This window comes from Lampetra fluviatilis, chromosome 33, assembly GCF_964198595.1.
Source record: "Lampetra fluviatilis chromosome 33, kcLamFluv1.1, whole genome shotgun sequence".
In the NCBI taxonomy this organism is placed as follows: domain Eukaryota; kingdom Metazoa; phylum Chordata; class Hyperoartia; order Petromyzontiformes; family Petromyzontidae; genus Lampetra; species Lampetra fluviatilis.
The window spans coordinates 5213660-5227663 of record NC_136307.1 but is presented as its reverse complement, the minus strand read 5'-3'; the positions used below and the strand labels follow the sequence as shown (position 1 = coordinate 5227663).

Sequence of the window (14004 nt, the reverse complement as noted above, 5' to 3'; positions counted from 1 at the left end):
CTGTGATGCCGAGTTTCAATCAGGTTTAAAGACAGACCGTATCTCAGCATTCCTCCGAAAACTTGACCATTAATGGAAACATTGGGGATGTGAACTGATAACTGTAATTCATCTCTGGGTGCAAGTGTGTGGTGTCTTCTGCAAACTATTTGTGGGGGGGAAAACCGTGGTGGCGGCAGTGGTTGAGTGTGTGGTAAGAGCTCAAGGGAAGCTCGCTCGGTCCACTCACCCGCCCGTAGTCAACGACGACGGGCCCGAACTCCTTGCTGGACTCGGCGTTGTCGAAGGTGCTGCGGGACTGGCGAATGTCGTGCAGCATGTTCTGCCACAGCCGCAGGTCCTCGCCCAGCCGCCCGTACACGTTCTCGGGCTGCATGTCCCACAGGCTCTGGTACTGGAGCCACTCCTGCTCGCAGGCGACGACAGCAGAAGTGAAATCAATGGGTCAGGACTGGAGCCGAACGTCGACTAATCTACCAAGAAAAATTGTAATTGACCGATTTTCACCATGGTGGATTACCCAGGCCCCACACAGACAACCTTCTTACCAAAGGCAGGAAACCAACAAGCCATGCCCCAGTGTGACGTGGTTGATGCCACCGATATTGGCATGCTCAGCCGTTAAAAGTTGCGCAGATTTTTTTCACAACCAATTTTTGTGTTATCCAATTACTCTTAGGTTTTTTCGGTAAAGTCACGTAGGTAAAACATTAAAATTAATAAAAGTAAAATAAAATAAAAGTCACGACGTTTCGGAGGCAACACAAGCCTCCGTCTTCAGGTGGAAACGTCACAGCCACGACAGCTGTATCAAGTAATTTACTTGATACAACTGTCGTGGCTGTGACGGTCTTCAGGTGGAACCTTGATACAGCTGTCGTGGCTGTGACGGTTCCACCTGAAGACGGAGGCTTGTGTTGCCTCTGAAACGTCGTGACTTTTATTTTATTTTACTGTTATTAATTTTAATGTTTTACCTACGTGACTTTACCGAAAAACCTAAGAGTATGAATCCTTGCAGTCACGAAAGCTTCAAATCTAGAGTTATCCAATTAGTCGATTACTCAAACCAACACATGGGAGAGTAATCGATTACTTGAATTATTCGATAGCCCAGCTCTACTCAGGATGAGTGGCTCCCTCGTCTCTGCCCGTCAGACGCCATTGTCAGAGGAAACCTTGCAGTGAATGCAGTGGCGAGGGGAGGGGGGCAACTCACCTTTACGTACTTGGCCACCTCCATGCAGGTGTTGATGATGGCAGAGTTGGCCTGGCAGAGCGCACCCTCGCCACCCGGCATGTGCTTGAGCGCCGTGCGGTAGCAGCGCTCGTCCTCCGTGATGTCGTAGTGCACGCCCACCTGGGGATTAAAATTCGAGTTGCGTACAGCGGCTGTGTTCGGGCCAGAGACAGGCTTAAGCTTTGGATTAAGGCTAGGGTTCGAGGTACAGCTAATATCCAAGTTCTACAGCGAGGATTAGTGTTAGGTTCCAAGTGACAGTCAGGGTTGGTGTTAAAGGTTAGGGTGAGGGTTCGCTTTGGAGTTATCATGGGAATTGGTATAGGCAAGTGTTGAAAATAGTAGGAGTGTAAAGGGGTATAACTTAGTTTGATGGATCAGATTAGTGCCATAAATATTGTAAGGTTCCGAATTAGTGTAATGACTATAGGGAATGTGATGGTTAAGATTCGTTGACTGAATAGTTGTAGGATCGGCGTTATGAATAATGTCCGTGTTATGCATAAGGTTCGTGTTTTGGTTATATAGTTAGCCGAATGGATAGTATTCATGTTGAGGTTCGGAGTTCATGCTACACGTAATATTACAGATAAGATTAGCATTATATAACCAGGTAAAGCATTAACTGGTTGTTGATGTTTCCATCCTACCTGCCATTGTCAGCAGTTATTTCCGACTCTGAGTTACATTACCAATTTACATTACCAAGTTAAATGTCTTTACATCAACGGGCTAAATGTCTCACTAACAAAGCCAACGTTGCCCCTTTCCCTCGATGTGGCAGTGGCTCTCGGTTTTTTTTTAGTAGACTATAACTGGCTGTGATGTTGTTGTGTGTGTGTGTCTCGGTTTGTGTGTCTCTGTGTGTCTCCCTATACGTCTCTCTCTCTCTCGTGTCTCTGTGTGTATGTGTGTCACTTTGTGTGTGTGTCTCGCTCTGTGCATGGGTGTGCCTCTCGGTGTGTGCCTCTCGGTGTGTGCCTCTCGGTGTGTGCCTCTCGGTGTGTGCCTCTCGGTGTGTGCCTCTCGGTGTGTGTCTCTCCTTCCCTCGAAGTGGTGTTGTCCCTCGGTTGTTTCCCTCGTTTTCAGGCGAGCTGGATGTCTCACCAGCAGAGCCACCGTTGCGTTGGTTCGTTTACATTGACATGCTCATCTCTCACAATACAATGGCCACCTCCTCAGCTCTCGCAGCTCTCACATCAACCACAACCCCCCCCTTTCCCCCCCCCATCTCGGTTCCCATCTTTGGATTTCCCACTCGCTTCGGCACAATCTCTAACCCCCCACCCTCTTGCCCGATGCGGCAACCCCCCCTCCCCCCTCTCGGCTCTAGATATAACAGGACTTGTATCAGCAGCCGGTTTCTCTTTCCCACCTGAAGACGATTGCATGTGTGGCGATCGAAACGTCGTGATCTATTATATTTTCTTCTACCTACGTGACTTTACCGAAAGAACCAAAGAAAATGGATTCCTGCAGTCACGAAAGCTTCAAATAAAGATTATATATAGTGTTAGAATAAGGGGGGGGGAGGGGGGGAGGGGTCGTTACCAGCCACAGCAACTACGACCCGGCCAGGGCGGCACGGCGACGCACCTGGTACCGCTGGCTCTGTATGCGCGGCAACGCGAGGATGTGGTGCTCCCACAGTGACAGCTCCTGATGCAGGTGGTAGAGAGCCTCCTCCACGGCTGGCGTCACGAAGATCACCTGGTTGGCGATGCGCAGCTCGATGACCACGGGCTGGAGGAGTCCATGGGTGTAAAAAAAGAGAAACATTCACGGTTACTTTCTCAGCCTGATGTTTCAGAGAATATGGAAATCGTACATTTGAAAGTGCACCCCGAGAATCGTGGATTATCCCCCAATGTTCAGCGATGCAAAACTAATTATATAAATAATGTATGTGCGATTCGGAACAAACTCGCCAAACCTTGTTTCGGTCTCATCTCCGACTATCGCAAGACTAATAATGTAATACAAGTACCGAAGAATGTTAACGTGTATGCAACTTGATGTAACTCTAGGTCACTCTTGCACGAGAGGCAATGCTTCTCGTGTCTCAATGGGTTTATTTCAACTCCTGGTTAAATAAAGCATACAAACTATGGTTCGACTGTAACAGATTATATATTTGACTCCGAGAGATGACCATTTTGTGTACTTGTGCGAGCATTACAATGCAATTGCAGTGGTTTAATTTGTTTACAAATATTGTTTTTGTATTACTTTTCACATGCACACCCTACTGCCAAGTCATAGGGCGCACATCCCCCTGGGGCCAACATCAGCTCAGAGCTGGTCTTTGCTTAGAGAACGGCTCAATTAATGAGGTCACGGCAACCTTGGAAACGTGCAAAAGAGCTCACTGGAAACAAACAAACCCGTTGGGAATAGGGATTAAATTAAGATGCAGTAAATTGGGTATAGACAACAGCAGCACTCATCACATGCCAACTAGTCACTTTACAAGAAAAACATTTAAAATATACCTATGATGGATTCAAATTAGCCTTGAGACTTTCTATGGAGGATCCTCTGCATGGTTATTTGGACGATTCTTTACACGTTGCTTTCCACGTGTGGGAAAAAATGCTTGAAAAAATGCACAAATATAAGAGAACAATGTTCAACAGTCCATAAGTATAGGACAGCAACCTATTTATTTAGCTGCCAAGTACACACCTCCCCCCATTGCCATGCGGGCTGGGTGTTAAATGTGACGACCTCTGTGTGAGATCCAACCACCTCTGATCCAACGTGCCAGATTACTGAGGAGGCATTTGTTGCAGGTAGTGAAGGTTGACAAAATAACCGATATTTATTTTACCAGGTAAGGCCCACTGAACTGTATAGCAGGTTTTCAGAAGCGACCTGGCTATCAAAAATGATAGCTCAACGAAGGGGCTCATTCATGTGGAAATTTATAGCAGCCAAATACGCTAAATGTATGTTTTCTTTAATGTGGAGGGAGAAATTGGAGGACCCAGAGAAAAATTCACAGGACCATGGGGAGAGACATGCACACTTCAAATATGCACGCGTCAGGGTCAGGATCGAACCCACGACTGCCTGCATACCAGGTGAGGGGGATAACATCTTGCCAACAGGGGGCCCACAGGGCGTGGCCTGGGACGGTGAAGGGATACGGAGGGCAGTAGGCAATTTGGGGTGGGTGGGAGGCGGGGGGAGGGGAGTGGGGGCCCCACTCACCCGGATCTTGGGGTCACCGCCGGGCTTGTGTCCAGCGGAAGGCACTTCGGTGTCAGCGTCCGTGTCGGCCTTGTCATCGCCGAGGCCCTGCAGCGCCTGAATCCAGGCGCGAATCCCAGCCTCCAGCCTCGTGCCCAAGATCGTCTCGATCTGTGAAGATGAGAAAATCATCTTAATTAACCCACATTATATTCAAATGTTTTTTTGTTTAAATGGCATCAGCTGACCTGACAGATATCTTGGGAGAAAGTGCTGCACACATGGCTACAATGGATTAAAGTACGTTAAGCATGTGACAATTCATCATCGATTCATACTAACACCAACACGCACTCCAACAGGGATAAGCACGTGTAGGAAGTGGATTATGTACAGTTTGTACGTGTTACGGATATAGGATCAGGATTTGCATTCATATGGCATTTAAATGTGGTATGCGGCTGAAGCATGCAAACTCTGCAGCCAATATGGATTCTGCATGCAACAGAAGGACAGAAAATAATGTATTTGAAAATCACATTGTCACCCTGAATTGTCAATTTATAAATTCGTGGAGGATTTTTTTTTCATTCTTACCTTCACAGGCTCTTACCACTTACAACAGAATAATGTATAAACAATGCCCCATCGGGGATAGTATACTTCTTTTCCAAAGACATCTGGAATTTTCACACAATGTTTGAGATGTTTTACTGGCATTTACCTTTAAATCCAGGTAAAAAAAAATGGGCTCACAAATCCAATGTGAATTTTCAAAAGGGGAGCGAGACATTCCCTGGATTTGCTTCGCACAGAGAAGAGTCGGCAGTTTTCAAATCGCAGCGCGTGGTGTTAACAACGGCTCACCTGGGTATCCAGCTTGGTGACCCAGATGTGCAGGTTGGAGTAGGAGTGCAGGTTGAGGTCGTCAACCGCCTTCTGCACCCGTCCCAGGATCTCCAAGAAGTTCTTTTGGTCGTAGGCGCACGTGTCCAGGGACCGCACCTCCAGGTCGATCTTCTCCTCGATGAGCAGCAGGTCGTCCACCTGCCGTGCAGCGTGAAAACCGGGACGGAACGTTTAAATGAAATCCAAATGAAATCCAAAACGGCGACCTCAATCAGGCACGTTGTGAATTTTTCTAACACTATAAATGCCAGTTTGGTAGAAATTAAGAGTTGTTGAAGGGATATTTCAAGAAGCAAATACATATCATAAGCAATGCATAAACATATACAAGCAAAATGGAGTTCCATATCTCCACATAAAGAAAAAATGTCTTGGACCATGAGTCAATTCGCTTTCCAGGCCAATACTATCCAGCTGAATCTATTTAAACAAACTTAAAACTGGTTTTGATATTCTCGGTCTCATTAGCAGTCAGACTTGTATAGTTGTCAAATAAAATCAATCTACAATTAACCCAAACAAAAACTCTTCCCCCCCGGAAGGTCAATGTTTGTGACAATGAATCGATCAGAAACCCGGCATCGCCAGCCTTGACCCACCCTCTCCTGGAAGTTGACGACGGTCTCGGCGAGGCGCTGCACGTAGGGGTCGAGCTTGTACGACTCCCAAATTAGTCCGACTCCCTCGGCGACGAGCCCCTGCACCTCCCGCTTGAGCCCCGCGACAAGCAGCGCGATGCTCTGGCGCTCCTCAACGCGCTCGCACGTGCGCTCGTATGTACGCACGCTCTCGATGAGCGAGATGGCGAACGGGTACAGTTGGTTGGCCTGGTGCGCCTTGTTGACGATGGCGAGCGGCACGCGGAAGCCCAGCCACTTGAGGTTGCGCACCTCCTTCGACAGCGTGATGATCTCAGGCAGGAAGTTCACCTTCAGCTTGAGGACCGTGCCCGAGCGGGTGCGCGCGCGCGTCGACTCGATGGCGAAGATGCGGCCCGTCACGCCGAGGTTACGCTGCTGCACCTTGCGAGCCCAGTCATCGAAGATGTCCTGCGTGCTCAGCTTCACGCGGAACGAGTCGCCGTCCTGCTTCAGCTTCTGGCCCTCCACGTGGTTCTCCCAGCCCTTGCCCAGCACGTCCTCCACGCGCTTCATGTAAGCCGTGAGCTGCCGGTCAATCTGCTTCGCCCAGATGATGGAGCCCGACACGGGCGGGAGGTCGCGCACGTGGCTCATGCGGCACGCCTGGCTCTGCGGGTATTGCACTGCAAGAAAGCGCATGCGGGGGACAGAGGGACACTTAGCTGCGGACTTCTCAATGGACGATCTCGGATATTCCACACAAATATGTGCACTTGGGGCATTAACACTGAACAGTAAGAATTCTAAATGTGCCTTTAGTGTGAATGAATCACACTAGGCCATGAACACCAACCCCTAATAATCATATATAATGGGAGCCCGAGGCTGGCTCTATAGAACACCAAACCCTAAAGGTGACCGAGTTTGGCTCTGAGCCACAGGTATAATTACTGAATGCAAGAATCTTTCAATTGTACAAATAATGACGATGCCTGCTGTTGGTTGTGACATCAGAACACACACAATTTATTAAATACAGATCTGGCGCAGAAACAAGGGTGCATTGCGGCTATCATCAGTTGTACCCTCCTCAACACCTTGCCCCTGCCAGACCAGGGGCGGCACTCCCCACGCTCTTCACCTTTGAACTTGTTGTGCAGAGACTCAATGTCGTCCTTGACGCGCTGGATGAGCTGTGTCTGGTACTCGCGGATCGCCCCGCGGATGTGCGGGCGCACGAAGAGCGCATTGAAGCGTGAAAAGATGCGGAACATCTCATTAGCGTTCTTGGCTGTGCCGAGCTGGTCGCGCAGCCGCGACGTGATGCACGTCTCCACTCGGTCGATTCGCTCCTCGTAGCGCTTGATGGCCCCCTCCCACATCTCCGAGCCCTCCTTCGACACGTCCAGGCCGTCCACCTCCTTCACGTGCTCGTAGGCCAGGTTCACCTCCTCGATGGCGGTGGCGTCGGCGGCATTGAGGGCGTCGCCGGTGCCCTGCTCCACCAACTCGGTGCCACTCGGCTGGGAGCTTGGAGCACTCTGCTGATGTACACAAAGACAAAAATACCCCGTATAGCCTTAACAGACTGTTGGAGAAAGTGCTGTTAGAGAGTGCCTATGAAGGCCGGCATGGCCCACGAGAGGGTGGGTGGCCAGCACCACGCCCGGCCACATTCGTCTCCCTAATGGCAATGTTTACACACAGCACCAGGTACTCATTTGAGGCCGAATCGACCTAGGGGAGGCCCAGGACCGGTTCAGATAACCGTCACTGATATTGGCTGTGAGCAGGAATCGAACTTGGGTTGCCAGGTTCGTAGTGCAGTGCGCTAACCGCGACACTTCCGCTCCCCACTGATGTATGCACACAAACACACGCGTATGTGTTCGCCCGGAACTCTGGCTGCATTCACCATAACCATCATCAATACATCACTATAAGCATCATAAAATAATTACATTATTTTGTCCTAATTATAATGTCTAGTCAGCACTGCAGTGAGCAGTGCATCACCTCGTGCCACAAAAACAACCATGGAAAATAACATCACAGGACTACGTTTGAAATCTCTTCAACAGGGCTCTTATTAACACACGGGTTCATTAACATCTCTCTAATCGAACACCTCATCTCCAGACGGGAAATAACAAAAAACATAAAATAAAGTAAAGCGACAAAGAAAACTCAAGGAGAACACAGAGGCGTGCTCGCTAACCTGGGGGCGCAGAACGCGCACGATGACGGCGCGCAGCTGCTCGTGCTGCCGACGGAACTTGCGCATCTGCTCCAGCCGGGCCTGCAGGCGACGGTGCGCGGGGGTGATGCGCCACACCATGCGCAGGTGCTCATCCCGCTGGCGCCGCACGATATCACGCAGCAGCACCTGCAGCTTCTCGTACTCGTCGTCCCATGTCTGGAACACTTCGAAGCACACCACCATCACCTGTCCCGCGTGGGGCACAGCGACGCAACAATCAGCTTCATCATCTTCGCCGTTTGCCTTATATATACCATGCCTCCCGTGCACACGATTTGACAGCCAGCTGACGTTCATCGCACATGAAAAAACACAAGCACCAAGCGATCAAATGCATCTCTTGTCGAGCCACACAAGGCAGTCACCGGCGTTCGGTTCAACAACTCGCGTACACCCAACAGTCAATCAATTTTCCATTGACACCCCTAATTTTACATGAACCCAACTTAAAAGACGACAACAAAAAATAGGGTCAGTGTGCAACATTGGCAGTGTCACCACTACCACACTACCCCCCTGCACCCAACCACACTCAACCTCCACTACCACCCCCCTCTACTCCGCCTCTCCCAACTCACCTTCTCGAACTCCTCGTAGGAGATGTGCATGAGCTTGCGCGTGCCCAGGACCTTGAGCAACTGTGCACTGAGGTCACGCGAGATGGCCTCGACCAGCCGCAGGGCACGCTGGATCGGGTATTTGGTGTTGCGGATCTTGCGCAGGTGGGTGAAGATGGCGAGCAGCGCCACACGGATGCGGTCGAGCTCCGTGGCCGAGAGGAGGTCGTTGAGGGGGAAGTCCTTCATGAGAGGGTTGTAGTCATTCACCATCTCAAGGGCCTGTTTTAGGCCTGCAGGCACAGGGGACATGATAGGAAAGCCCAAAGAAGGGAAATAAGGATGGAAAAACAAAAGATTTACCCTGGGATTGCAACTTTTTTATATTGCCGTTCCTAAACCCTCACGCATATAAATCCAAGTGACCGAAGCAAACAACTTCTTGGATCAATTAGGGGGTACTATTACCCTCCACCACTCATTGACGTTATAAATACATGATCTAAACCCAAAATAAACCATTGACTATTTTATTTTACCATGTAAGGCACACTGAGCTATCTATATAGGTCTTTTTTAGAAGCGACCTGGCCACAAATGATAGCTCAAAAAAGTGACTCATCATATGGAAATTTACAGCAACCAAATACTCTAAAACACATTTTTCTAAATGTGGAGGGAAAAACGAGTAGACTTAAATAAGCGAGCGAGTTGTGAGCGAGTCAGCCAGCGTGCGCGAGTTGGCCAGGACGACGTCGCACCCGTGTCGGTGTCGAAGCTGACGGTGGCGAAGAATCTCTTTCCATGCTTGAGGATGTCGAGCGTAAGCAGCACCTCGGGACTCTCTCGCTTCTCCTGGATGCGGTAGAGCGCTCGCTCCAGGTTCAGCCAGAAGCTGATCTCCTGCAGCGCCGTTCCCGAAGCCGGATCGCGATCCAGTTTCGTGACCTGGTGTGCATGGCACGAACCGGGCAGGCAACGTCAGCCGAGTTCGATAACAAACAATCGCACGGTTTATAATCGAGTTGAAATATCGAATTATTTAAGTAATCTATTGCTCTAGCTATTATAGGTTTAATTTTTCTAATAACCTGCGAATATGAATATAATTAGAAACAAGTCCCAGCTGGTCCCAGGTATTGTTGTAAGTGTGATGGGTGGGGCTTGGTAGCGTCATCGGCATCATCAGCCGCGTCATGTTGGGCATGGCTTATAGGGGGATTTCCTACATTCGGCAGGCAGGATGTGAGGTTGGCAAGTATTTTTAAAGGGGCCGAAGTAATCAACCAGAAAAAAATAGATGATTACAATTTTTCGTCAATTAATTAACCTATTCAACAAATAATTTCAACCCTACTTTACAAGTTCGTGCGAGTCAATGTATGTCCCCTGCCACCCCGCTCACCGGAGCACCCATCACACTCACCTTCTGGATCTCCCTGATCCAGCGGTTGACGCCAGCCTGCAGCTGGTTGAGGAAGGTGGCGTCGTCCACACGGTCGCCGAAATCCGCCACCTTGGCCTTCTCGTCGCGCTCGAGGCTCTGCCGCAGCACAGAGCTCACGGTGGCATGGATGGGCAGGCTGATCTCGGGTATCTCGATGTTCTGCTGCAGGTGCAGGAGACCCATCTCCAGCTCCGCAATCTTCTTCTCCACCGACGGCGCCATCTTGTCGCCGTCCCTTTGTAAATTGCAGAAGGCTCATCATGACTTTCTGCATGTATATAATCGGCTGGTATGAGAAAAAGTTGCCACATTACATTTTATATCCGATTGGACAATAGATGTTTACTGAGAGGATGCCAACAAATAAACAAATGGCTCTTGTCGTCCGAGTGTCGCAGGCTGTCTGACAAAATCGAATATTGAAGCCTCATTTAACAGAAAAAAGCACACTTAAAAAAATCTGTCAAGTTCACTTTTATGGCACTAGCGATGTCTCTCATACATTTTAACACAACAGTGCTGTCACTATAGTTGCATGATGGAGCACATTCAGAAAGCTTCAAAAGCTATTTATTTTTATTTTATTTGGGGGGGGAGTGGGAGGCGGCTGTATATATATTTTCCAAATGTATTCTTCGTTCAATAATTTAACAGCATAAATACTTTTGATTTTATCCCACTGTAGTGCTGGCTAAATCAATCCTCGAATAGTCTCCTTCCATACCCTTCACACACAGCGTTAATTATTTAAGGATCCTACACATCACAGCATCTGCTGTGGATGAAAATGGCTCTGCGCTGGGGCTTACAAAGAGGGCGAAAAGTTCACCCTAACCCGATTTAATCTCATCTCGGCCTCGTTACGACAAACCTCATTATAAGCAATCAAATCGTAATCCCGGTTGGGTAGACCGCCTGCCACACCCGAATGACGTAAGGGGAAATGCACCACAAAAAACAAAGAGCTCTCTCTATACTCGTCTCATCTTGCAGACAGAAACATAGGCTGCGTCTCAAACTGTTTTATAAAGTAAAAGTTTTGGGAATTACGGAAAAGAAGGTCATGCTCAGGCACTGGCAGAGCCAGTGGGGGGGGGGGGGTGAAGTGGCACGGGCCCCCCCAATGATCCGATCGAAATCCCTAATTTCGATCGGATTATTGGGGTTTATTAGTAATAAATCGACATTTTGCGACCCCCACTGCCACTGTGTCACATATTATTCTGTGCCAGGGACTCTATGAGACGATAGGACAATAGTCCGAGTCCATAATTGGCAATAAGTAACGGCAAAGCAGTGATAAGCGACTCACAGAATTGTATGCAGTTGCGTATACAGTACACGACTTCCCTGAAGACAAACACCTTCAGCGAGCGCGATGCTGATCACACAGTTAGAATTCGACCCTCGATTGATGGCTGCGCCATCGCCGCACATGCGTCAAATAAAAAGCAAGGGACAAGTCCTTACTAATAACTCCTATCATTTTTCATTGCTGGAGGGGTTGCACCCCAAACTGAAAATCCTGGCTCCGCCTTGTGCTCATGAGCACTCACAGCCGTGTTATCAACTTATAATGAGACCCGAGGCCAAAGTGACCTTATTTTACTGTAACTTTAAAAACTCTTTTGTTATTGATGGAGGTTCAAACTCATGTCACACACCACAGGATATACCACCCGAGGTAAAGTAACTAGTAGATAAGACCTTTTAGTTGCTTATTTTTCTTTCTTCATGGGTTAAATGCACATTAAGATTTTTTATGAGCATGCAACAACGATTTGCTTTGATAGAGCACCCTCCTATACTCTGGCGTGTCTCAGATGAACAAAACTGTACAAATTACAAAAAATAATCGATTCTTGAATCGAAAGGCAACACCAAATTTGTAACAATAAAATCACTTGGGAGGGTGGGGTTCAGGGTTTCATCACCACATACCCCATTCGTCATCGCATGCCCCAGAATTATAAAAGATCAACGATTATAGCAAGGCAAAGCCCCTGCCGCAGGCCCACCTGTCGGCCCTGCTCGTCTCGCGGATGTAGGACTTGAAGAAGGGCGCCACGGTGTTGCTGATGTACGAGTGCAGAGTCTCGTAGGGCGAGTCGTCGCTCAGCGTCATCACCCGCAGCTGATTCCTGATGGGCTTGTCGGCGTCGATCACGGCCGAGCGCTTAACAAAGGCCAGGCTGTCACGACAGGCACACACACAAAACAAGAGACAAAGATCCTCCTATATAGCCCGAACAGACTGTTGGGGCAAGTGCTGTTAGCAAGCACCTATGAAGGCTGGCACGGTACACGAGGAGGCAGGTGGCCAGCACTACGCCCGGCCGCATTTGTCTTCCGAGTGGCGATGTTTACACACTGCACCAGGTACTCATTTGAGGCTGAGCCGACCTAGAGGAGGCCCACAATCGGTTCAGAAAATAGTCACTGGTGTTGGCCGTGAGTGGGAATCAAACTCGGGTGGCCGGGTTCATAGTGTAGTTCGCTAACCGCTACTCTACCGCCACACACACATGTACACAAAAGATTTTAAAGAGATGCCGCATACTTGGATAAATCATTTATGTGTAACAATGTTTGGTGATTCATCGATTTTTATACTTCTGATACACGCACTGCATCTTAGAGAGGAATGAATTGCTGCGTGCCGTACCGGATATACCCTCACATTACACATGTAAAGTACTTCACTGGGAGTGGATTGTATCGCCAAGTGCCTTTGAAGGAGGGAAAAGCTGTCATATTTCAAAGCTTTCTGTGCAACAACGTTTCCATTCAAGCAGATTTTAATTGAAAGAGCCGTTTGTGGAAATTCTATATTCACATGGAATCAGTTAATCACATCACCCACTGCTATCCCTTCAGAGAAATATTTAAATTACGTTTCTTTGCGGGGATGCCAGTTGCTTGTTACGTTTGCATTTAATCCAAGAAATTAAGGCTGGAGGCTTCCTAAGCAAATGCATATGCAGATTAGACAAACCAGGAAATTCATTAAAATACTACTATATTGCGGAATCACACATTTTTAAGCATTTCAGGCAGCATTACAATACTGCGTGTTGCCCATTAAGACGGCACCTGTTAGACTTGATGCCGTAATGGACGTCGCTGGTGATTTTGTAGAAGGCGGCGGTCTCTTTTTCTTCCTCTTCGCCCACATCCTCTGCTCAACGACCACAAAAACAAACTCAACACTGCATCCACAGCCACCACCTTGCAATTGCACCAATATCACCTTTCTCCATCACCATCTCTTACCTCCATCACGCGCCCCATCACCTCCTCCATAGCCATTCCTCAACCAGCTCCATCACTACCGATTTAATCAACCCCTCTATCACCTGCTACATTACCAGTCCCATCACCCCCTCCACCACCACTCCCACTATAACCCCCTCATTCACCTCCTCCATGACCACTATATCACAGGTCGTCATTTGAGGCTGAGCCGACCTAGAAGAGGCCCACAACCGATTCAGATAATAGTCACTGGTATTAACCGTGAGCGGGAATCGAATCCGTGTCGCCAGGTTCGTAGCGCCGCGCGCTAACCGCTACGCCACCGCTCCCCACGACAACAACAACGCGACCATTGGCCACGTCGTGGCGGTGACGTCACCACGGCGCTGGTGCCAGGCCAGGTGCACCAACCACGTGAGGGTGTCGAAACCTCGCTGCTGGCAAGAGGTCGCGGGGTAGTCCCCCCCCGTGCCATGGGTTGACGGACTGAGATGACTGGCAGATGCAAAACAAATATCCCCCGTGTAGCCTTAACAGACTGTTGGGGTTAATGCGGTTAACGA

General features: G+C 48.9%; 1 protein-coding gene across 2 annotated transcripts in view; it reads right to left on the bottom strand.

The window, feature by feature from the left end:
• The window catches only part of LOC144943962 (cytoplasmic dynein 1 heavy chain 1-like), a 63361-nt gene that overhangs the window by 48756 nt on the left and 601 nt on the right, over positions 1 to 14004 (bottom strand). The window contains exons 2-14 of one of the 2 annotated variants that reach the window (XM_078871877.1): positions 13280 to 13364; positions 12205 to 12378; positions 10166 to 10421; positions 9501 to 9687; positions 8761 to 9032; positions 8141 to 8368; positions 7064 to 7466; positions 5941 to 6605; positions 5300 to 5479; positions 4454 to 4603; positions 2837 to 2983; positions 1220 to 1360; positions 230 to 406 (exon numbers count right to left, since the gene is read on the bottom strand). In XM_078871877.1, the coding sequence (XP_078728003.1) occupies positions 230 to 406; positions 1220 to 1360; positions 2837 to 2983; positions 4454 to 4603; positions 5300 to 5479; positions 5941 to 6605; positions 7064 to 7466; positions 8141 to 8368; positions 8761 to 9032; positions 9501 to 9687; positions 10166 to 10421; positions 12205 to 12378; positions 13280 to 13364 (3065 nt within the window). The remainder of the gene's footprint in view (positions 1 to 229; positions 407 to 1219; positions 1361 to 2836; positions 2984 to 4453; positions 4604 to 5299; positions 5480 to 5940; positions 6606 to 7063; positions 7467 to 8140; positions 8369 to 8760; positions 9033 to 9500; positions 9688 to 10165; positions 10422 to 12204; positions 12379 to 13279; positions 13365 to 14004) is intronic. The other variant, XM_078871879.1, reaches the window with a different exon arrangement.